A 23,625-nucleotide genomic window follows, 5' to 3' on the forward strand; every position below is an offset into this window, starting at 1 on the left:
TTTCTTGCTGTACTCTGCCAACTGCAAGTTGCTAATCTTCTCGACTTTTCAACCTCAGTCACTTCGACAACAATCACACAATCCACACATCAAAATGTCTGCCTCTCACGACGATGCCGTCTACCTGGCTAAGCTGGCCGAACAGGCTGAGCGCTACGAGGGTAAGTTTCCGATCCATTTCGATGCCAACTATTAAAGCAATGCGATATTACTTTAATTCGATATACCACCCACTATCTGCATTTTTTGCTAACCTGTGGCCCTTTTTTCTCCTCGTGCCCTCGCTGCACAGAGATGGTTGACAACATGAAGATCGTTGCGTCCGAAGACCGTGATTTGACCGTCGAGGAGCGCAACCTGCTGTCCGTCGCCTACAAGAACGTCATTGGTGCCCGCCGTGCTTCATGGAGAATCGTTACCTCTATTGAGCAGAAGGAGGAGAGCAAAGGTAGCTCTACCCAGGTTCCTCTGATCAAGGAGTACCGCACCAAGATTGAGGCTGAGCTAGCTAAGATCTGCGACGACATCCTCGATGTTCTCGACAAGCACTTGATCCCCTCTGCCAAGAGCGGCGAGTCTAAAGTCTTCTACCACAAGATGAAGGGTGACTACCACCGTTATCTCGCCGAGTTTGCCATTGGTGACCGCCGCAAGGACTCTGCCGACAAGTCCTTGGAAGCCTACAAGGCCGCTACCGAGGTTGCTGCTAGCGAGCTCCCTCCTACCCACCCCATCCGTCTGGGTCTTGCCCTGAACTTCTCCGTGTTCTACTACGAGATTCTCAACTCCCCCGACCAGGCCTGCCATCTGGCCAAGCAGGCGTTTGATGACGCCATTGCTGGTAAGTTTTTTAATTGAAAAATATAGTCACAGCCAAGTTCTGATCCTATGTATACCAATACTAACGCCGTCTCTTTTTTTTTTTCGCTCCATATAGAGTTGGATACCCTGTCTGAGGAGAGCTACAAGGACTCTACTCTTATCATGCAGCTTCTCCGTGACAACCTGGTATGTTAATCATTACCCTATTGTCCTAACCATGTCGATTTGTAGGCCACATGACTAACACTTATCTCTCTTGTTACAGACCCTGTGGACTTCTTCCGAGGCCGAGTCTTCGCTCCCTGCTGGCCAGACTGAGACTGCTGCCGAAGAAGCCAAGCCTGCTGAGGCTGCCGCCGAGACCGAGGAGGCCAAGCCTGAGTAATCCTTGGAATCTCGTTATTAAAACCCAAGATAGCGGCGTGGTAACTTAATTGATGCGTCGTTGACAAACAAAGACACAATTATCCTCTTGGGCCCTGTGAAATTCCCGTTCCCCTATGTCTACGGATTAGTTGACTATGAAATGGACTACTCCTCCTTCCCCCTTTCCCTGTGCTTCGCTTCGCCCTTCTTGATGTGCTGTCTTGCCTGATTCTACTTTTTGCACCTTGGAGGTTGCATTTTCATGCCTGTTGATTTCGTCTTTCCCGCCATTGTTATGTTCTATAGACTAGAGTCATACTTTTTATTATTGATCTCACTTCAGTCAAACACTACCTGCCCTACCCATACCTGGCATTCCCGGGCATAGTTTTCTTAAGTTTACACGGCGTGTCACGAGGTATTAGTCTCAAAGTTTGAGACAGCTTCCATCATTTCCGCGTATGTCACAAGCTGTTCGTGCAATGTGAAATCAACTGCACGATTGAGAACGGCGAGTAGTGACAAAGTGAAACATAACTTTTATATGCGGAGGGAGGTATCATCTCATCTATCTAGCTAGTATCCTATCTTGCTATGACGCCATGCTTTCCATTCTCTTACATCCGGGCATGCGCGATTTGCCGTAGGTTGTTAGCCAACTCTCTCGCGCATGCTCGCTCACTCAATCGTCCTCCACCACTGCAAAATGCACCTTGAGCCACAAACTGCAATCCAGACAACCCACCAACAACTCGCCACTATCTCCTGCGTCCTCGAGATCCTGCTCGCCAAAAGAAAACCCGCGATCGTTCCCACAGCGACACGAGCGCGACCAGGTCTCAGTCGCAGTGTCAAATTCCAAGTCGTCAAGGTCGACAGCCTCGGCAGTTTGGAAACTATCTCTACGCTGAGGCCGGGAGGTTGGGGCCGTCAAAAGGGCTTTGTCATACGCAGCTTTGAGCGAAGACGTGGAGAGTTGTTTATATGCCGTAGATATCTCGTCAATAGTGAATAGTTTGACAGGTGTGGAGGTGGATGGAGACGCAGACGCAGAAGTGACCTTGTCTGGATGATTTTGTAGTAAAGCACGGTGGTAGGCTCGCTTGAGAATGCCAGATATATCTTCTTGGGAAGATAATAGCGATTGAGATATGCCTAAGATCTCATAATACGTCGGTTCACCCATATTAGGCTTCAGCCGTTGTTCAGGGGGTGATGTCAGTAAATTTTATTAGGGTTATGACAAGGAAGTACTCATAGACAGAGAGATGGAATTGAACCAGACTGACTGTGCCTAAGATGCTGAGTTGCATAAACAAAATCTTTCACGAGAAAAAAAAAAAAAGAAACGAAGCGGCTCGAGAGGTCTTATTTGCAGGAACATTTTGAGTAGCAAGAGGTCCATGATAGTAGTGGGGGATCCACATTAGTCATTAGGCGGCCACTAGAATTTGTTATCACCCTTACGGCCAAAAGCTAAAGCATACAACATTTAAAAAAGCACATGTTAGACAAAGTACGTTTCTGTTTAAGGCACTGGATAGCTTGCAATATCGCAATGGGTGGGAAAAAGTCGCAATATTCTTTTCTGCGGTAGAGTACAAATTCCACTGCTTACGTACTTGAGGACGCAGCCGGTGGAAGGAATGATAAAAAAGGCCAAGGAAGCAACAATATAGTACAATACAAAATGGAGTAAAACCGAGACTGGACAGGAATGACATCTGGTCCGATGTGAAAGGAAACAGACTAGATCTTGGGGAACCGCTTCCACCACCGTTTGCCCGTCTAAAGAAGAGTAGAGGCTGGTTAGTACTAAACTGTATTTGTACAGCTTCCCGAGCAGCGCCAGAACATACCTTCTTCCATTCTGTGATGAGTTTGGGCATGGCAAGCATGGCTTCTCTCCGTTTGGCAATCCTAAATCCCCTTTGTTAGCTACCGTCCATTCCCAAGCGCCAGTGTTGCCTTCATCTTCATCCCCAGTGTGATCCACCCACTTGTTGTAGAGCTGTCTCTCGAAAGAGTGACCCTTGACTTTTTGGCCCACACCAGTACCACGCACACGAAGACCATGCTCAACTCTCTTTCCAAGCGTGTTGGCCGTCGACTTGGGGCCCTCGGGCAACAGCTCTTCGACGCCGTGCTCGCGGGCCATCTTGACGAGCTCCGCCTGTCGTCGTAACGAGTACACGGGGTCGTTCCACTTGCCGGTCACGGGGTGCTTGTAGTACAGGAACGGGTTTGGCCGGTCTTGTTGGTAGCCAGTTTTGGCTGCAGCGCCCGTGTCGGTCGAGCCTACAGATTGGATTATCGCGGGAGGGTACCGTGAGAGAAAGCGTAGTAGAGGTTGAGGCAGGGTTTTGGCCAAGGCCACAAGATTGCTTGCAGAGTTTGACATTTTGGGCGGGTGGTCGGTTGGGAAGAGAAACAGCCAACAAATCCACTTGATTTGGCCGGGACAAAAACTAGGATATGCGAAAAGGCGCAAAGCCAAAATAACGTTTAGCAGTTTCTTCCAATGCTCTACAAGAATTTGGTGGGTTTGGTGATGTCGAATTCTTAGTGGCGCAAGGCTGTGGCTTGTTAATTTGGCAACCAATTATATGCGAGGGGACGTGGGAAAATAGGTGGGGCCCGACCGACTGGACTGGGAATCTTTTTATGGCTCCTTTCAGCCTTGCAGAAGATGTCTCGATATGTAGATAGTTAAATGGCTAACTGCACTCCGAGACTCCTGTGCCCTTAATAAATACTACGTACGGTTGAATATCTCTCTGAATTTTTTTTCTTTTAGCCTTGTTGACTATTGACAATGGAACCCTCAGCCAAGAAACCCAAGTTCGACCTCGACGACTTTCTCAAAAAGAAAAAAGAAGCTGAAGAAGCTGCCCGCAAGCCCAGATGGATTCCCAAGGCCCAGCGCGAAGCTCTGGCTAAGAAGCAGAAGGAAGAGGAGGAGCTCAAGAAACAGCAGTCGAAAGCTATTGCCGAAGAGCGCGACCGAAAATGGCTGCAGGGCGAAAAAGCCAAGACCCCTACTTCAACGCCGACTCCACGAACTATTTCTGCAGCTCACGAAGCTATGCGTGCCGAGCGCGGAACTGGAAAGTTTGACACGAAGAAGTGGCTCGCTGCTGGCCTCACTCAAGCCGACATAACAGAGGAGCGCAAGTGGCGTGAGCACTACCTGGGCCCTGACGTGAACAAAGAATCCAAGTTTGTCGTTAAGCGCAAGCGCACTCGTGCCGGCGAGCAGTTCAACTTCGACTGGAGTCCCGAAGATGACACCACCCGCACCGATACCATAACCGAACTTCCGCGGAAGCAACAACGCTCGGCACCTAAGCAGTTCTACACGTGGGACGAGCGCTTCGATGCAAATGCTGAGGAGCGACTTAAGGAGCAGATCAAGTTCATTGAACAAAAAGATCCAGAGACTGGCCGTGAGCGTGGCCAGGAATTGTTACGAGAATTCTACCGAGGCCGGGAACGGGCTATTGAAAAGGACAATAAGACAGGCATGGGCCGACACTGGTCAAAGAAGAAGCTGTCGGAGATGAAACAACGAGATTGGCGTATCTTCAAAGAGGACTTTGGTATTGCAACAAAAGGAGGCGGCCTTCCCGACCCTATGCGAAGTTGGCGCGAGTCAGATCTGCCAGACAATATCCTGCATATTCTAGACTCGGTAGGCTTCGATGAGCCATCGCCTATCCAGAGAGCAGCGATTCCTATTGCTTTACAAGCCCGCGATCTCATTGGTGTTGCCGTGACAGGTTCGGGTAAGACGCTAGCGTTTCTACTTCCACTACTAGTTTATATCTCCGACCTACCACCATTAACGGAGGCTAACAAAAACGACGGGCCTTACGCACTTATCATGGCACCGACACGTGAGTTGGTGCAGCAAATTGAAAAGGAGGCTCGGCGGTTTGCCCGGCCAATGGGCTACCGTGTTGTTAGCATTGTTGGTGGTCACTCCCTTGAGGAGCAGGCCTATGCGTTACGAGACGGCGCGCACATTATCGTGGCCACACCTGGTCGTCTTGTTGACTGTATTGAACGGCGGATGATTGTCTTTGCGCAATGCTGCTATGTGATCATGGACGAAGCCGACCGCATGATTGATTTGGGGTTCGAGGAGCCCGTAAACAAGATTCTAGATGCCCTGCCGCTATCCAACCAAAAGCCCGACACTGAGGACGCCGAAGACTCGCTAGCTATGAAGCAATATATCAGCGGTCGCGACCGATACCGGCAGACGATGATGTACACAGCTACTATGCCGGCACAGGTAGAGCGTATTGCCAAGAAATATCTCCGGCGACCGGCAATTGTTACGATTGGTAACGCTGGCGAGGCGGTAGATACGGTAGAGCAGAGAGTGGAGTTTGTATCTGGCGAAGACCGCCGCAAGGCGCGTCTCAAGGACATTATCATGTCACACCAGTACGCACCGCCTATTATCGTGTTTGTCAACATCAAGCGTAACTGTGAGACAGTTGCGCGTGAAATCAAGCACATGGGTATGTCAGTGGTCACATTGCATGGTAGCAAAACACAGGAGCAGCGAGAAGCAGCTCTGGCATCGGTCCGCAACGGCCAGACGCAGATTTTGGTTGCTACCGATCTGGCGGGTCGTGGTATTGATGTGCCTGACGTCAGTCTGGTCATTAACTTCAACATGGCTACCAATATCGAGAGTTACACGCATCGTATTGGACGTACTGGCCGTGCAGGCAAGAGTGGTGTGGCCATTACGTTTTTGGGTAACGAGGATTCGGATGTGCTGTACGACCTCAAGCAGATCCTATCCAAGAGCTCTATTTCCAAGGTGCCAGATGAGCTGAGACGCCACGAAGCGGCCCAGCAAAAGCCAAATCGCATGAAACAGCAGAAGCCACTAGAATAGAGAGATGTGGGTGGGGCTAAACAGGCTTGTTGATTGAGCAATGCTAATGGACGTGTGTTGTTTGTGGCTGTGGCGGTGGCTTTGGCCGTTGTGGTGGTATTGCTTTTGGGGTCTGAGATAAAATTACTATAACAGTAGCAGAGCAATACAGTGCAGATATACTGTAGTACACTGGTGCAATTTCTTCATGTGCATGCACAATACAGGGACAGGATTGCGGAGGAAGGAACTAGACTCGGCGGTTTGTTGCATCTTATCCACTCCGGGTCGGCTCTTGCCTTCTTTGTGACTTGCTACCGGCCCCTTCCTTGCCTGTTTCCTTCCCTTTTTCTAGCGCTACTACTTTGCGCGGGGGGGTTTGCCCTCATTCTTCCGACGTCTTGCAGTCCATCTGATAACGAAAAGCCACATTCATGTTTGTGGCCTAGGAAAGAGCGAAAGTAGCCACACCGCATAATAATAGCAGGAAGGTACGACGCATCCGGGGCCGGCGTCTTGCTAGGCTATGCTGTAGTGGTATTTTTTCTCTTTTTCTTCTCCTTCATCGGCACTATTGCTTCGTGTTAGGCCTGATAGTCCTGAAAACTGCTTCCCTCCTTTTTTTCCTGTCCTAACTTTTCTACAATTTCATGTTTTTCTCGCCTTATTTTGTGCGTGCTGTATTGTCTTGGTAGTACAAACTGCGGGACATCGAAGCCCTGGCATCGGAGCAAATGAAGACATGCGCCCTTTCTCAGTCATTTTCAGTCATCTCAGACAAATCCTCATAAGAAAATTCCTGCTGCTCGTCGTCTTGCGCCCTTCTTTATTCCAAATTCCCAGGATTCCTGTCTCAGCGTTTATTTTTCCATCTTTCCTACCCTTCGTCTCAATCACGAAAAGAAGCCACGATCACCACATAGACACTTACGCACTCACCACTCCGTCACCACCAGCCACCCCTAAACGGGCCTCATTCACCGGCCTTCATTGGTAACTAACACCAAACCCACTGGCAAAACGTGGGATCTCCACTTTTAGCCATAGCTCAAATAGCGCTCTGGATCCTCCCTGGTCAAAGTCGTCAAATTTCCTTCCACCATTATTTTTGATTTGGCTACCTACTCTTGCTCTTTTTTCCCTCCCTCCCTTTGTTTGATTCTCCTATTGCGCTCGTCCTTGCTCTCGAGTAAAAAAGGAAAAAAAAACGCCTGAAAAAGAAGAAGGAAAGAGAGAGACGCGCGCATCTGGAAGCCATGGACGCCCTAACAAGACAACAATCTAATGCTGATCTCTCGCCAAGCCCAGAGCCGTCATCTGGTGCTATCCGTGTAGTGGAGGATCTGGCTTACGGCTCGGTATGTTTTGACTCACTCACCCGCTGCTGTTCCCCTTTTGCCTTATCAGCAGATATTAACCCTCGCCCGCTCTCTCTAGGCAGCTGGAATCGTGGGGAAACTCATCGAGTACCCGTTTGACACAGTCAAGGTGCGCTTGCAATCGCAGCCCGACCATCTGCCACCGCAGTACAAAGGCCCAATTGACTGCTTCAAACAATCGATTCGTGCAGATGGTGTTGCCAGCCTGTACCGCGGTATTAGTGCCCCTTTAGTTGGTGCTGCAGTAGAAAACAGCTGCCTTTTTTTCTTCGAGGGCCTGGGACGGTCTCTGATGTACGATTATGGATTTGTAGGCAAAAATGAACCATTGGCTCTTGGCGCACTGTGGGCTACCGGTGCCTTTTCTGGCGCGTGTACCTCTGTTGTCTTGACGCCCATAGAGCTGGTCAAATGCAAGATCCAAGTGCCAGACTCGAGCTCAGCAACGGCGAAACAAAGCCTACGTCCCATGTCCGTCATTAGGGAAATTTACCGGCACAGCGGCGTGCGCGGGTTTTGGAATGGCCAGATGGGCACGCTGATTCGTGAGGTGGGAGGGTGTGCTGGCTGGTTCGGCGCAAAGGAGACAGTGTCCGAGTTATTCTACCACCGCCGCGAAAGCTTGGAGCGAGTATCAGGCCAGGCGGTATCACCACGCACGAAAGCATTGCCACTGTGGCAGCAAGCATTGGCTGGTGCAATGGCAGGCGTTACATACAACTTCTTGTTCTTCCCTGCCGACACAATCAAGTCGCGCATGCAAACTGCCCCTATGACTCCAGGTGCTCAACCACGCTCGTTCGGGCAGGAATTTTTAGCGGTGTGGAGACAGATGGGCATTCGGGGTCTGTACAGAGGGTGTGGCATCACGTGTCTCAGGTCAGCCCCAAGCTCAGCGTTCATCTTCATGGTTTATGACGGGTTAAAGCGATACTTTCCCATGACCTAAAAGGCTTAGGGGGGAGGGGGAGCTGCCATGTGGTACGTTTGGTTTGCGAAGTGGCTGAGCTTTTCCGCAGCTTACCTCGCAACAACAAAACTGCTGGCATATGTTTTATTGTTCTGCATATCACGACCTATACATGTTACGGCGTTCTTTTTTTCTCTTTCTTTTCTAATGGGAACTTGTTGCGGATAGCTAGACATATAGATATGGTCTAGGATATATAGATGGATTGCTGTGGAATCCTGTAATTCCTGAATTTGATTCTTTCTTCTCTTTCGTTCTTTCGGATAATGAATAGATAGATAATAAGGCGGCGGCTACATGCGCCCCCCTTTGGCTCTTCTTCGAATGGGACCACCGTGTCACTTACCCTCACCATCTCTACCTCGGTTTCAATGGATGCGCTCGGGCAGCCATCGCCTATCTCGTTCTCTTGGACGCGATCTGACGGGGCGCTCGCTGATGCAACCGCCCACTCCACTGTGTCATCGTCTTTTCGTATTGGTAGTCTTGGTCGATATTGGGTGTCATTATGTAGGGTTGCCTAGGGTTATCCATTTTGAAGGAGGAAAGTCTTGAGAGGGCCTGCTATTGGTGGATTTAGAAGCTTTATCAGAAGATCCGTCAGTAACAGTAGATATTAGGAGGACGTACTGGATATTCTGTAAAGAGAAGAAGAAGGAATGGGTGATTATTGAAGTTGTTCCTTATCTATCCATGTCTTGCCTTAAGAGCAGATCTCAACCGATTTATATATCCATCACTATGGGCCGGCCTTTATGTTTGATGATAACCCTAGCGTTTGGGTGAGCTGGATCAGGGTCGGCAATCCTGGTAACCCTTACTTATGTTATTAACGTCCATGGGCTGCCTTACTCCATTTATGAAAACTAGTTGTGATACTTCGTTTCAATCAATATCCCACAGCCGCTTTTGCTCATTTGCATGATTTCACGTCTCCCCATAGTTATTTCGTAGTAATACAACGGCGCACTAGACAGAAGCAGGTTGATGACGTCATGTCCCAGGACTGGCAGTTGCAAGAATGGGTATATTTCAAGTATCACCACCACCCATGACTTTGCGGAGTCCAGCATGAAAGCCGGAACGACTCACTATTCAGCGTATCCCGAGGGCATAGCGGTTAGATTAGTTGGCCTTGTTGGTCCGCAGCAACCGACTGCGTGTGTGAAAAACTAGTTTAGAAGGCTGCTGCTAGCTTTCGGGATAGGGGATAGACCACGCTGATTCCATCCCGCTGTATTGCTATGGAAAACCAGTAGGTGGACGTTAAATGGTGCAAGCAAACAAAAGACCCCCATTTCATGCTGTGAAACAACAGTAGCTAGACGTTAAATATAAATAGTACAATAACCCAGAAAATGGCAGGCCTTCTTTGGATCTTCGTTCTCACCCTCGCTTTGTATTCACCTGTCGAGGCCTCAACCCCGACTCTGCATTGTAGCCCTTGCCTTGCCTTGCCTTGCCTTGCCTTGCCTTGCCTTGTTATTTTTATTTATACTACTTGAGCAGAGAAAGCACTGCTGGGACCTTACTGCTTGTCTTAGGAGTATTGGATGCCCCAGTTCTGACGGCTCACACCACCGGCCTGACAACGACCTTATCGCCACAAGTATCACGTGATGCGTTGCGTCTGCCTTGTTTTGTGTTGTGACTTTCCATCTCAGTCCTTCAATCTTGTCCGCTAAACCCATCACCGCGCTGCACTTTGACTCAAAATGGCCCTCACAGAAGAGCAGATCAAAATCATTTCAGAAAACCGTCTCGAAAATAGGCTTGACCATCTTCGAGAAAGATTACGCGTCGACGTCGACAATCCACTGCACAAAGATGTAATAGGCCTCCTAGGAGCTCTTCTTGGATCTCCAGCGGGATTCTGCCTTCCTTTTCTTGATGGAAACGGTGAAGTGGAGGCCAAATTATCGTCAATTCAACAGGGTGTCCGAAAGGGTGCAGTTGGACTCGACGAATTTCATCCTCTTGTCCGCCATGTCGTTGACGAATCTGCTGACACCGACATCTGGGAAGCTGTATTCGACATCATCAACAACCTTAGCATTCCCACTGCTATCCCCGCCAGCATCGCCTCGACATCCAGAGGAACTTTTGAAGAGATAAAGAACTGCACCTTCCGCAATGTGGGGGGCTTCTGGGAGAAGTTCTTTGATCCCAAGAGGTGGCGCAGAGAACAGGAGGCAATGCTCGAGGGGGTGTTGACCGCGCACGATGGAAAGAAATGGACGACCTTCCCGAAGGTGCGTGACGAAAAGCTGGTCTGGGACTGGCTTCGCTCTCTGGAAGAGCGCTTCTTGGACCACGCGCCGTACAGGTTCCACACCACCAAGACCGCCAACCAGTTCCAAGAGCAAAAAGGACAGATGGACCTTTTCTTGCAGAGGCCAGCTGTGGAAGGGAGTGACACACTTTGGTACAAGAATGTCCTTGTTGTGGGGGGGCAGAAGAAGTCCTACCACCCAAGCAGATTCGAGGTCGATTTCCTTCGGCTCACACGCCATGTGCAGGGTGTCTTCACTGACCAGCCGACCCGCCGATTCGTCCACGCCTTCACTCTTTATGCTTTCAACATGGAACTCTGGATCTTCGATCGGTCAGGGGCGTACAGCTCGGGTACCTTCGACATCCACGACGAGCCAGACAAATTTGCGCGTGCCCTTGTTGGCTATGCTACAATGGATGATGATACTATGGGCCTAGATACGTTAATGGAGCGGCGGGATGGGCATCGCTACGTCACCTTGGATGATGCAAATGGCAAAGAAACAAGGCTCCGGCTGGACAAGGCACTGATTCAACAGAAAGCCATTGTGTGTCGCGGGACGACATGCTACGAGACGCAGGACAGCCACGTTGCCAAATTTTCGTGGACGTCGGATAAGCGGAAGCTTGAGGTCGAACACCTGAAACGGGCGGAAGCGATGGGTGTCGAGGGCGTGGCTAGGGTTGTGGCACATCGTCAAATCACTACTATTGCAGAGATGTGGGAAGGACTCCGATTCTCCGCAGCCCACCCTTTTCGGAGCGAGGACGTTTACTTTCACGATTCACTATCAACCATGAGCATGTCAACCAAGCGCAAATCTTCAGCTGACCACACTTCTAGCAATGCATCTGGGTCAAAGAGGCGGCGGTCTAGCAATACGAAGCCGAGTCTGTACACACCTGGCGAGAATCTGTGGGAGAACAGGAACTACTCCTGCCTTGTCGTCTCACCAGCCGGTCGTGTCATCAGCGACTTTAGAACCATCAAGGAATTGCTGGAGTCTGAGCGGGATGCGATCAAAGCGCATCGGTCTCTCTTTGTCACTGGTAAGATCTTGCACCGCGACATCTCCCCAAACAACATTATTATCACCAACCCGGAAATAGCCAATGGCTTCAAGGGCATGCTCATCGATCTTGACTTGGCCAAAGTACTAGACAGTGAACCGAGCCGGGCACGGCACCGGACCGGCACGATGCAGTTTATGGCGATAGAGGTACTGCGCAAAAAGGATCACACCTACCGCCACGACCTCAAGTCGTTCTTCTATGTCTTGCTTTGGATGTGCGCACGCCAAGCATGGAGTAATGGATTCGCTGGTGAAGAGATCCCGCGCAAGAAAAGCCGCCTCCGGAAATGGGACATTGGGACATTCGAAGATAGAGCACGATTTAAGCAAGGTTATATGGCTGTAAATGGTCTTAAAAAGATTATGGCGGAATTTCCAGAGGCGCTGGATGTCGTGAAGCCGGTCTGCCTGAAGATCAGGAATATCCTTTTTCCTTATAACAAGGACATGTGGATGAACCTTGGAACACCTATTGGAGACCCTGACCAACTTTACAATCCTATAATAACTGCCTTGGACAAGGCTATCAGCAAGCTCTAGCTAATGCCAAACAATTATTTTACCACTACATGCAGGGATATGTGACCTTGTAGGAAGGAAGTCATGATGGTAAACAGCTGGGTAAGTGAATATGTCACTGTCATCTGACGGTTGAAGGCGTAAAGCCTCCATCGCCGTACTTGTCCAGTGCATTCTTATACCACATGTCCTAACCGAGTCCTTCTTTGCCAGCATTTGCACAGATCCCATCATTGCTTTTCATCACTTATCTTGCCCTTCACACAATCTAATAAGATATCGATACTGCAAGAGAAGCACTAAGGCAGAACAAGGGTGTAAGGTTAAGTGCTGTGGTGGCGGGTCATGCTTGCCATATATCCGAGTTGGAAACGACTGCTTGAGCTAATGAGTCTAACTACAGCCTACTATGTTTGAAAGCAAAGGCAAAAGGTCACGCATGTGGCCGGCTTTGATCTCATTCTTGTAGAGGCTCGATCAAGTGGCTTACGAGTTAGTGGGGGGCATGTAGGCCGCAAACCTTGGCTACAAGTCAAAGCTGTGGCCTCTCGGCGTCTTGGCAGAAGCTTGACAATACCGCAAAAAGTCTTGCAAAGACAGAAGGGGAGGATTAGACATGGCCATTTGTCGGCAACCATGTGTGTGCAATGGCTGTAGTAGGGCGGGAGAGGCTAATCGAAGGGACTTGGCTAGAGTCGAGCGACAATCTCTAAGGGTGGATGGATCACACTGCTTGCCTGCAGCTAGCCTATGGGAGCATCATTCTCCGCGCAGTAAGATCTACACAAGGCAGGTAGCTGAAGCTGAAGATATGTGCTGTTCATGCTGCCCTTGAACCGCGAGCAGATCGAATGGAAGGGGAAGAGAGAAGGGAGGGAAGGAGGAAACGTTTGCAGGATAGGAAGGAGATGTCGAGGAGGGCTCCATGAGAAGGTGCTGGGGTGCTGAGGGAGCTCTACTACCGACCACCAGCACAACGGGAAAAAGATTACACCATGCGGCAACAGCCATGCATATGGAAGGACAAAACCGCTGTACTCCGCCGGGGCCTACCCCCCGGGCCGAAAGCCGGCAGCCTTTTAGACTAGTTTACACGTGGTCGTCGCAGACCAAAAACACCTGGAACCATACCCAACAAGGACGCCTTTGGGCAACAGCAGGCGGAAAAGCCCCCTGGCTGCTGAGCCGGACCCTCAAAAGTCATAGGAGATACTTGAAGCCGACGCACACCTGCAACCGGTGATTGCCCAAGAGTGGTAGTGGGAGACGATACCAACCACACTGCTTCCGTCCCGTTGTATTGAACTGGAAAACTAGTAGGTAGACGTTAAATAGTGCAATCTAACAAACAAACAAACGACCCTACCGCCACAAGTGTCACGTGATCACGTGATGCGTTGCGTCTGCCTTGTTTTGTGTTGTTACTTTCCATCTCGGTCCTTCAATCTTGTCTGCTAAACCCATCGCCGTGCTGCACTTTGGTCCAAAATGGCCCTCACAGAAGAGCAGATCAAAATCATTTCAGAAAAACCCCTCAAAGATGCGTTTTATATTATTGAAGAAACATTACGCAACGATGACGACGATCCACGTAACGAAGATATCGCAGAGCTTCTATACGCTGTTCTTGCATCTCCAGCAGCATTCAGCCTTCCTTCTCCTGATGGAAACGGTAACATGGTGGGAAAATTATTATCAATTCGAGAGAATGTCCGAAGGGGTGCATTTGATCTCGACGAATTTCGTCCTCTTGTCCGCCATGTCGTTGACAAATCTGCTGATATCGACATCTGGGAAGCTGTATTCAACATCGTCAGCAACCTCGGTCCTCCCCCCGCCAGCATCCCCCCGACATTCAGAGGAACAGCCATCAAGGCCAGCTCGAGTTGGTACGTCGACAGTAAAGTGCGCAGGATTGCTGAAAGAGAGCTTTTCGAAGAGATAAAGAATTGCACCTTCCGCAATATAGGGGGTTTCTGGGAGAAGTTCTTTGACCCTAAGAGTTGGTGCAGAGAACAGGGAGCAATGCTCGAGGGGGTGTTGACCGCGCACGATGGAAAGAAATGGACGGCCTTCCCAAAGGTGCCTGACGAAAAGCCGGTCTGGGACTGGCTTCGGTCTCTGGAAGAGCGCTTCTTGGACCACGCGCCATACAAGCTCCACACAATCAAGACCTCCAAGCAGTTCCAAGAGCCAAATGAACAGATGGACCTTTTCTTGCAGAGGCCAGTTGCGGAAGGGAGCGACACACTTTGGTACAAGCACGTCCTGGTTGTGGGGGAGCAGAGGAAGGAGCCCTACGACAAAAGCAGTTTCAAGGCCGGTTTCCTTCGGCTCACATGCCATGTTCAGGGTGTCTTCGCTGACCAGCCGACTCGCCGATTTGTCCACGCCTTTTCTCTTTGTGCTTGCAAAATGGAACTTTGGATCTTCGATCGGTCAGGGGCGTACAGCTCGGGTACGTTCGACATCCACGACGAGCCGGACAAATTTGCGCGTGCCCTTGTTGGCTATGCTACAATGGATGATGATACGATGGGCCTGGATACGTTCATGGGGCGGCAGGATGGGCATCGCTACGTCACCTTGGATGATGCAAACGGCAAAGAAACAAGGCTCCGGCTGGACAAGGCACTGATTCGACGGAGAGCCATTGTGTGTCGCGGGACGACATGCTACGAGACGCAGGACAGCCACGTTGCCAAATTTTCGTGGACGTCGGATAAGCGGAAGCCTGAGGTCGAACACCTGAAACGGGCGGAAGCGATGGGTGTCGAGGGCGTGGCTAGGGTTGCGGCACATCGTCAAATCACTACTATTGCAGAGATGCGGGAAGGACTCCGATTCTCCGCGGCCTACTGTTTTCCGGATGAGGACGATTACTTTTACAAACCACTAACAATCATGAGAATATCAACCAAGTGCAAATATCCAGCTGATCGCACTTCTGGCAATGCATCTGGGTCAAAGAGGCGACGGTCTAGAAATACGAAGCCGAGTCTGTACACACCTGGCGAGAATCTGTGGGAGAACAGGAACTACTCCTGCCTTGTCGTCTCACCAGCCGGTCGTGTCATCAGCGACTTTAGAAGCATCAAGGAATTGCTGGAGTCTGAGCGGGATGCGATCAAAGCGCATCGGTCTCTCTATGTCACTGGTAAGATCTTGCACCGTGACATCTCTCCGAACAGCATTATTATTACCAACCCCGAAACAGCCAATGGCTTCAAGGGCATGCTCATCAATCTTGATTTGGCCAAAGTACTAGACAGTGAACCGAGCGGGGCAGGGCACCGGACCGGCATGACGCAGTTTATGGCGATAGAGGTACTGAGCAAGAAGGATCACACCTACCGCCACGACCTCGAGTCGTTCTTCTATGTCTTGCTTTGGATGTGCGGACATCAAGCATGGAGTAATGGATTCGCTGGTGAACATATCCCGCTCAGGTATGGCCCCCTCTGGAAATGGGAGATTGGGACATTCGAAGATATAGCAGAAACTAAGGAAGCTCACATGGCTGTGGCTGGCCTTGAAATGATTATGACGGAATTTCCAGAGGCGCTGGATGTCGTGAAGCCGCTCTGCTTGAAGATCAGGAATATCCTTTTTCCTTTGGACAAGGACGAGCATATGAGCGTTGGAACACCTATTGGAGACCCAGACCAACTTTACAATCCTATAATAGCTGTCTTGGATGAGACTATCAGCAAGCTTTAGCTCATGTCAAACAATTATTTTACCACCACATGCAGAGATATGTGGCCTCACCACAACCTACTATGTTTAGAAGCAAAGGCAAAAGGCCACACATGTGGCCGGTTTTAACCTCGTTCTCATAGAGGCTTGATCAAGTGGTTTACCAGTTAGTGGGGGGCATGTCGGCCGCAAACCTTGGTTCTAAGTCAACACTGTGGCCTCTCGGCGTCTTGATTGTATCACCTCCCTAAGAATCTACTGAACCTCCAGATCTCTGGTTTGATATGCGGTATAAGCGCCACCAATATAAGTCGGCAGGCATTTGCGAAATAGTTTCGTCTAGGGATCTGCTGTAGTGAATGCCTTCTCAAAGACTCGCTATTTCGAGAGAAAGCTATGGCGTGAACAGCAGTGGTGAGATTTGAGTGCCTATTTGCGCGTTAAAGGAGAGGGAGAGGAAGATGGTATGAATATGGAGAGGTATTTGTATTGTTAGCTACTAATCTTGATGAAGAGGCCGTGTACAGGGGCTATCACCTGGAAAAGACAAGGCAGACGCTTGGTGGTGCCACAAAAGGTCTTGCAAAGACAGAGAAGGGTAGGATTAGACATGGCCATCAGCAGAGCCTACAAGCCAACGTCCAGGAAAATAGGCGGCTATGTGATGTGGGATCGAGACTGTAACGCATCAACGAGGCACGAAGCATTTCATATAGCGTTAGAGAGAGCCACATCCCAAAGAGTGCTGAGACTTTTGGATATAGATTCGCGAATAAGGTCAAGTCCCCTCAGGCTGCATTCCGCTCGTGTCTACGCAGTTTCAGCGGGGTTTCGGTCACCATAGTTGAGCGCCGGATATGCTGGAGCACCGAGAGCCTGGAAGGCCCTCTAGCCCTAGCCGAGGTGTTCGCTGATGGGACACTGCCTTAATCTTCTCCGGGAAGACATCCATAATGGACTGCAACTCTGCTAACTCCTGGTCGCATAGCTGCGGGCAAGATGGATTGGGATCGGTCCTTGTCCTCTAACCTCTCGTGCACCAGGTCTGGTGATGGCAGACTGTCGGCTTCTAAACCATATGTGTGCAATGGCTATAGTAGGGCGAGAGAGGCTAATTGAAGGGCCTTGGCTAGAGTTGAGCGACAATCTCTAAAGGTGAATGGATCACACGGCTTTCCTGCAGAAAGCCTATGGGAGTATTATTCTCCGCACAGGGAGATCTACACAAGGCAGGTAGCTAAAGCTGAAGATATGTGTTGTCCATGCTGCCCTTGAACCACGAGCAGGTCGAGCTACCATGGGGTGCTAAGTTAAGATGCTGATATTGACGAATGGACGTAGGCTGGAGTACAGAGAGACAGGTCCATCGCTATAGCTAATCGCAAGGCTCGCAGCAATGCGGCTGCAAAGTCCCTAGCGCCAGTCATTGGTGTTTTGGCTCAACCTTTTGATTGCCAGGCTGCTCGCCGTGGTCTGGCCTGGATAGCGCTTCCGGAAGGCTTTAGTATTGGATGCCCCAGTTCCGACGGCGAACACCACCGGCCTGACAACGACCTTATCGCCACAAGTGTCACGTGGTCACGTGAGACGTTGCGTCTGTCTTGTTTTGTGTTGTTACTTTCCATCTCGGTCCTTCAATCTTGTCGCCGTGCTGCACTTTGGTTCAAAATGGCCCTCACAGAACAGCAGAACAAAATCATTTCAGAAAATCCTCTCGAAAATAGGCTTGACTATATTCGAGAAATATTACGCGTCAATGTCGAAAATCCACAGAAGGAAGATATCGCAGAACTTCTAGTAACTCTTCTTGCATTTCCAGCGGTAACCAGCCTTCCTTCTCCTGATGGAAACGGTAACGTGGCGGGAAAATTACGCTCGATTCATCAGAATGTCCGAAGTGGTCCAGTTAGACTCGACGCATTTCGTCCTCTTGTCCGCCATCTCGTTGACAAATCTGCTGACACCGATATCTGGGAAGCTGTATTCAACAACATCAACAACCTCAGCAATTTCACTGCTATCCCCGCCAGCATCGCCTCGGCATCCAGAGGAACTTTTGAAGAGATCAAGAATTGCACCTTCCGCAATGTAGGGGGCTTATGGGAGAAGTTCTTTGATCCCAAGAGGTGGCGCAGAGAACAGGAGGCAATGCTCGAGGGGGTGTTGACCGCGCACGATGGAAAGAAATGGACGACCTTCCCGAAGGTGCGTGACGAAAAGCTGGTCTGGGACTGGCTTCGCTCTCTGGAAGAGCGCTTCTTGGACCACGCGCCGTACAGGTTCCACACCACCAAGACCGCCGACCAGCTCCAAGAACGAAAAGGACATATGAACCTTTTCTTGCGGAGCCCAGCTGTGGAAAGGAGCGATACATTTTTCTACAAGCACGTCCTTGTTATGGGGGACTAGAAGAAGTTCTACGACACAAGCAGGTTCAAGGCCGATTTCCTCCAGCTCATGTGCCATGTTCAGGGTGTCTTCACTGACCAGCCGACCCGCCGATTCGTCCACGCCTTCACTCTTTATGCTTGCAAAATGGAACTTTGGATCTTCGATCGGTCAGGGGCGTACAGCTCGCGTACGTTCGACATCCACGACGAGCCGGACAAATTTGCGCGTGCCCTTGTTGGCTATGCTACAATGGATGATGCTACAATGGGCCTAGATACGTTCATGGAGCGGCGGGATGGGCATCGCTACGTCACCTTGGATGATGCAAATGGCAAAGAAACAAGGCTCCGCCTGCACAAGCTAATGATTCGACAGAAAGCCATTGTGTGTCGCGGGACAACATGCTACAAGACGCAGGACAGCTACGTTGCCAAATTTTCGTGGACACCGGATAAGCGCAAGCTTGAGGTGGAACAACTGAAACGGGCGGAAGCTATGGGTGTCGAGGGCGTGGCTAGGGTTGTGGCACATCGTCAAATCACTACTATTGCAGAGATGCGGGAAGGACTCCGATTCTCCGCAGCCCACCCTTTTCGGAGCGAGGACGTTTACTTTCATGATTCACTATCAACCATGAGCATGTCAACCAAGCGCAAATCTTCAGCTGACCACACTTCTAGCAATGCATCTGGGTCAAAGAGGCGGCGGTCTAGCAATACGAAGCCGAGTCTGTACACACCTGGCGAGAATCTGTGGGAGAACAAGATCTACTCCTGTCTTGTCGTCTCACCAGCCGGTCGTGTCATCAGCGACTTTAGAAGCATCAAGGAATTGCTGGAGTCTGAGCGGGATGCGATCAAAGCGCATCGGTCTCTCTATGTCACTGGTAAGATCTTGCACCGCGACATCTCTCCAAACAACATTATTATCACCAACCCGGAAACAGCCAATGGCTTCAAGGGCATGCTCATCGATCTTGACTTGGCCAAAGTACTAGACAGTGAACCGAGCGGGGCACGGCACCGGACCGGCACGATGCAGTTTATGGCGATAGAGGTACTGAGCAAGAAGGATCACACCTACCGCCATGACCTCGAGTCGTTCTTCTATGTCTTGATTTGGATGTGCGCACGCCAAGCATGGAGTAATGGATTCGCTGGTAAAGAGATCCCGCGCAAGAAAAGCCGCCTCCGGAAATGGGAGATTGGGAGATTCGAATATATAGCAGATACTAAGCGAGATCATATGGCCGTGAATGGTCTTGCAAGGATTATGGAGGAATTTCCAGAGGCGCTGGATGTCGTGAAGCCGGTCTGCCTGAAGATAAGGAAGATCCTTTTTCCTTTGGACAAGGACGAGCATATGAGCGTTGGAACACCTATTGGAGACCCAGACCAACTTTACAATCCTATAATAGCTGCCTTGGACGAGGCTATCAGCAAGCTCTAGCTAATGTCAAAGGGTTACGTTACCACATGCAGCCATGTGTGGCCTTCTAGGAAGGAAATCATGATGGATCAGGTGCATGGAGTACTGGGAGAACACAAGGGAGAGGTATACAGTTATAAACAAGTATTCTTGTAAAGACCATGTATTTTCAAACTTGGATATACCGTCATCATAGAGATCGTCCCAGAACAGAATCTTCTAAAGTCTTTCTTCGCTTAGGTTGGCATTGCCAAAATGCTCCCTTCGAGGTGTCCTGATCCTGCGGTGGACTTGGCCAACTGTATTCCAGCCAAAGAAACCAATTATCATGTTTGCCTTGAATCACTTTGGCTGCTGTGGACATAAGACCAGCAACATCATCCAAGCGAGGCATAATGTTTAAATCGTGTAGGCTAGCCCGGATCTTTTCGATGCAAATCTTGCTGCTCGTTAGGCATTTCATTAGGAGTCGATCGCACAGCAAGTTCCGTTTGGAGGGAAAAGGCTGTCTGTCGCACCAGTCAGAGAAGAGCTTGAAGCTCATGGATGTCAACATTCTCGTATCTATCGCCTAAAGAAATGTTGCCCTTTCGTTTGGTGGCCATGTAAAGACTAGGAGAATCCATGCTGATGATACCCCTGGTAAACAATATGTCACTGTAATCTGACAGTTGAAGACGTAAAGCCTCCATCGCCATACATGGCCAGCGCATTCCTTTACCACATGTCACAGTCGAATACTTGTTCTCCCATAGCAGTCTTCCACCATCCACTGAAAACTCTGGTCAGCTTTCCCATCCTCAGGGTTCGTGTCTATCACTTGGTCGACTCCAAAGTGCGGCTTCTGCGCAACCAACACAGAGAGCTCGTGCGACTCCCTCGTCATCGGCATAGTAATAAACGCATGGAACTGGGACAGCAACTTGGGCCAGAAAGCGACATGTAGCGAATTCGCTTCGACGGTCAAAGTTTCTCTCCTCCGCCGGTGGTGCGTTGTGGTTCTGTAGCCGGAATCGTGCTAGCCAGGCTCTTCCACCTTCAAACACGATTCAGCCATGGTAGTTGCGTCCCCCAACGACATCCATATTCAAGTATGCCTGATTGGCTGCTGGAATACTGACAGTTCATTTCATTCCCTGACGTGAAGTCTCGCCACGCTCACGCAGGGCATCGCCGTCGATGCTATCTATCAGGGCAGAAATGGTCTTCTCGCCTGCTGTTTGTCGGGATGCGTTGAGCTTCCGGGGCCTAGACTCGTCACCAGACACGTAGATTGTGTAAATTTCCTATTACAAGGAGGGACCATACCATGTCAGCTTTATCTCGGTCTTGCTCAATAATCCGTGCTCTCCGCAAAAGTTGGTGGCATTGTTCACATTGCCCGAGAAGCGTCCACAAAGCGGAACGGCGACATACCTGAGCTGCGCAGGGCCACTTCAACATGAACTAGATTTCTTCCTACAAAGACCAGAACAAGAGTGTGTAATAGGCATACAAGTAGGCAGACCCGAATCTTGTACATGTGCAATGTACAGCATATGGTGGAATTGGCCACATAAGGACCTCTAAAGCATGCCCGCCAGCGATGCTGATACGCCAGATCGAGATGGAGGCAGACGCTTTAGCAGACGCTTTAAATGCTGTGAATGCGAATAACATAGCAGATGACTTAGCAGACATTGTAGAATTAGAGCCATGGAAGGGCCTGACTTTCAAAACATCTACTCAGCTGGTCACAAGTATGAAGTGTGAGCCGTCTAGATTTGAGAATGTTGAGCCTATGAAAAGGAAAGATTCAAAATGTAGCAAGTGGCATCAGGTTGGCCATGTAATGACTTCGATGGGATGCCCTCTCATGTATTCGGAGCTATTAAATACATAATTTTCGCTGGATTGTTTGCCTCCATCTGCTACTACTGCTGTATCCGTTGTTTCTGCATCGCTTCAAAGGCGACAGTTACATGCGCCCCCCTTCGAATTACGTAATCAATTGATTAGGTAATCAAAAAAAAAGATAATCGGGGGCGCATATAGACATCGCCGTAGAGGGAAGATTCAATCTGGGGGGCGTCGCCAGATAATAAGAAGAGCTTATCAATCTTCGCGGGCTTTCTTGCTAAAGTTCCAGCCATTCAACACACCGGCCCCAGCGCAGAGATACGACGCAAAACCCAACCATGCTACGTAAGGCACCATGCACCAGCCAGAAATAGTGTCAAGTTGACCCATGGTGTATACAAGACAGCTGTTTATGCCCACCAAAGACACGATATCAACAGTAGCCTCAATGGGGCGGTGAGCCACGAAAAACAGCGGCATCCAGATGACATTAAGCCCAAGCTGGACAGTGTAGAGAGTGGCGCATTTACGAGCTAGGGTCATATCGGACGCCAGGGGGGACGAGAGGCCCGCGGTGATAGCACGATTAGCTGCATAGCCCATGAGGCTGCGTGGACTGTCAGCTAGATCCTTTACTTTTTTAGGGCTGCGAAAAAACATAAAAGAAAGACATACGCATACAACCCAGTCCAGGCGATGGGAAAGGCCTTGGGCGGCGGCATACCGGGCGGCTGTCTAATCTTGAGCGCAGCGGCTCTCTTGTTCCGTGCGGCTAGCATGAGGAGTAGAACGCCATTAGCATGAGGCTCTTCGCCTGGGAAGATTGTTCAATTGGCCAACAGAGAGCCGCTTACGAGAGCATGTGTGGCCAGTAATACCGCCGAGAACAATGGGCAGAAGAATACTGGCCGCTTGGTTCGTGAAGACCGCGTCGGGGATGTTCAGAGATGGTATGAATGAGGTCATTGTGGTGGCTGGCCTGATACAGGCTAAGTTTGTAGGCAACAAGGACCTTGTTAGCGATAAAGATGTTTGGAAGGGCGAGCACGCTGCATGTATGTGTGGATATGTAAAGGGAGAAAGCGCATCAAGCTTTATGATTGGCTAGCATGGGCTGTAGTCGAATGCAGCAGGCTTGGAGCCCAAGCTAAAAAGCAGGCGGAGGGGCCGTGCCAGCACACATATACATGTATGAGCAAGCAGTGATAATGACTTACATGTATACCGTGCCTACCTACCTACGTATTATCGATGCATGATTGCATTGCATTGTCTATGAAGAATGAGCTTTTAAGGCGTCATGCAGGTACAGAAATGATGAGAAGGAGAGTCACTGAGTGGCACAGGGGACATCCAGCAAGAGGTAACTACCCCTAGTTCTACACTCAGTTGTGCCTGAATTTTTGTTTATCTTTTCTCCAGCAAGCAGCCATTCGGAGCTGACTGGTTATTGCTAAAACTGTTGCGTTGCAGTTACGAGCCTCCGGCATGTTCAAGCATGTTAGACCCACAGCGTGATCGGCAATGCGCTCCACAGCTTTGGGCCCCCCCGTCCCTTAATTCTCCACTCTTTTATCCCATTAGACACTGGGAAGAAGAGTGCCCAGAGCCAAAGGCCTTGAACGAAAGCGAGTGCGTAATTGGGGCTGTCTGTGATTCAGCCGATATTTACCCGCCGGAACGCGTTTTTATTGTTCTTGCTTGAATGGAAGAAGGAAGTTGCTGAATCTGGTACTATGTGTAGTGTTTTTTGTTGACTGCCAAACGCTCATAGGCAACTCCCTTTCCAGTTATTATCCTTTGAAATAGGCAATTGCGCCTGGGTCGCTGCCAGCCACAACTAAACCTTGCCAGGTCTTTTTCCCTTTGTTTTCTTCGTTTATTTAATTCTTCCTTTCTTTTCCTTCGCTCTACTCAGAACATCACCACCAAAAAAACCATCACGATCTTTATTGGAAGGTCTTGAACCGT

The 23,625-nt window shown here is 49.9% G+C and overlaps 8 protein-coding genes across 8 annotated transcripts; 6 read left to right on the forward strand and 2 right to left on the reverse strand.

Annotated features, from left to right (window-relative positions):
- Window positions 1-94: 94 nt before the first annotated feature.
- Window positions 95-1,207, forward strand: HOO65_030700 (14-3-3 protein; the record flags this gene model as incomplete). The annotated part of the gene is made up of 4 exons (XM_071002280.1): window positions 95-161; window positions 293-841; window positions 938-1,008; window positions 1,088-1,207. 4 exons carry the CDS (start codon window positions 95-97, stop codon window positions 1,205-1,207), a joined length of 807 nt encoding a protein of 268 aa, XP_070860379.1.
- Window positions 1,208-1,870: 663 nt separating this feature from the next.
- On the reverse strand, window positions 1,871-3,589 carry HOO65_030701 (mitochondrial 54S ribosomal protein mL59; the record flags this gene model as incomplete). The annotated part of the gene is made up of 3 exons (XM_071002092.1): window positions 1,871-2,253; window positions 2,876-2,976; window positions 3,048-3,589. 3 exons carry the CDS (start codon window positions 3,587-3,589, stop codon window positions 1,871-1,873), a joined length of 1,026 nt encoding a protein of 341 aa, XP_070860380.1.
- Window positions 3,590-4,003: 414 nt separating this feature from the next.
- On the forward strand, window positions 4,004-6,103 carry HOO65_030702 (Pre-mRNA-splicing ATP-dependent RNA helicase PRP28; the record flags this gene model as incomplete). The annotated part of the gene is made up of 1 exon (XM_071000475.1): window positions 4,004-6,103. One exon carries the CDS (start codon window positions 4,004-4,006, stop codon window positions 6,101-6,103), a length of 2,100 nt encoding a protein of 699 aa, XP_070860381.1.
- A 1,235-nt stretch (window positions 6,104-7,338) lies between these two features.
- On the forward strand, window positions 7,339-8,410 carry HOO65_030703 (amino acid transporter arg-13; the record flags this gene model as incomplete). The annotated part of the gene is made up of 2 exons (XM_071002294.1): window positions 7,339-7,440; window positions 7,520-8,410. The coding sequence occupies 2 exons, from the start codon at window positions 7,339-7,341 to the stop codon at window positions 8,408-8,410; spliced, it is 993 nt and encodes a 330-aa protein (XP_070860382.1).
- A 1,736-nt stretch (window positions 8,411-10,146) lies between these two features.
- HOO65_030704 (serine/threonine-protein kinase Sgk2) lies at window positions 10,147-12,318 on the forward strand (the record flags this gene model as incomplete). Its single annotated transcript, XM_071000476.1, has 1 exon — window positions 10,147-12,318. The coding sequence occupies one exon, from the start codon at window positions 10,147-10,149 to the stop codon at window positions 12,316-12,318; it is 2,172 nt and encodes a 723-aa protein (XP_070860383.1).
- A 1,467-nt stretch (window positions 12,319-13,785) lies between these two features.
- On the forward strand, window positions 13,786-16,017 carry HOO65_030705 (serine/threonine-protein kinase Sgk2; the record flags this gene model as incomplete). The annotated part of the gene is made up of 1 exon (XM_071000477.1): window positions 13,786-16,017. One exon carries the CDS (start codon window positions 13,786-13,788, stop codon window positions 16,015-16,017), a length of 2,232 nt encoding a protein of 743 aa, XP_070860384.1.
- Window positions 16,018-17,664: 1,647 nt separating this feature from the next.
- HOO65_030706 (serine/threonine-protein kinase Sgk2) lies at window positions 17,665-19,836 on the forward strand (the record flags this gene model as incomplete). Its single annotated transcript, XM_071001975.1, has 2 exons — window positions 17,665-18,275; window positions 18,429-19,836. The coding sequence occupies 2 exons, from the start codon at window positions 17,665-17,667 to the stop codon at window positions 19,834-19,836; spliced, it is 2,019 nt and encodes a 672-aa protein (XP_070860385.1).
- A 2,073-nt stretch (window positions 19,837-21,909) lies between these two features.
- On the reverse strand, window positions 21,910-22,620 carry HOO65_030707 (TspO/MBR-related protein; the record flags this gene model as incomplete). The annotated part of the gene is made up of 3 exons (XM_071002391.1): window positions 21,910-22,261; window positions 22,330-22,468; window positions 22,509-22,620. The coding sequence occupies 3 exons, from the start codon at window positions 22,618-22,620 to the stop codon at window positions 21,910-21,912; spliced, it is 603 nt and encodes a 200-aa protein (XP_070860386.1).
- Between the last annotated feature and the right edge of the window lie 1,005 nt (window positions 22,621-23,625).

The sequence above is a fragment of the Ceratocystis lukuohia genome (genome assembly GCF_044167205.1).
Source record: "Ceratocystis lukuohia strain C4212 chromosome Unknown Supercontig3_pilon, whole genome shotgun sequence".
NCBI lineage: Eukaryota > Fungi > Ascomycota > Sordariomycetes > Microascales > Ceratocystidaceae > Ceratocystis > Ceratocystis lukuohia.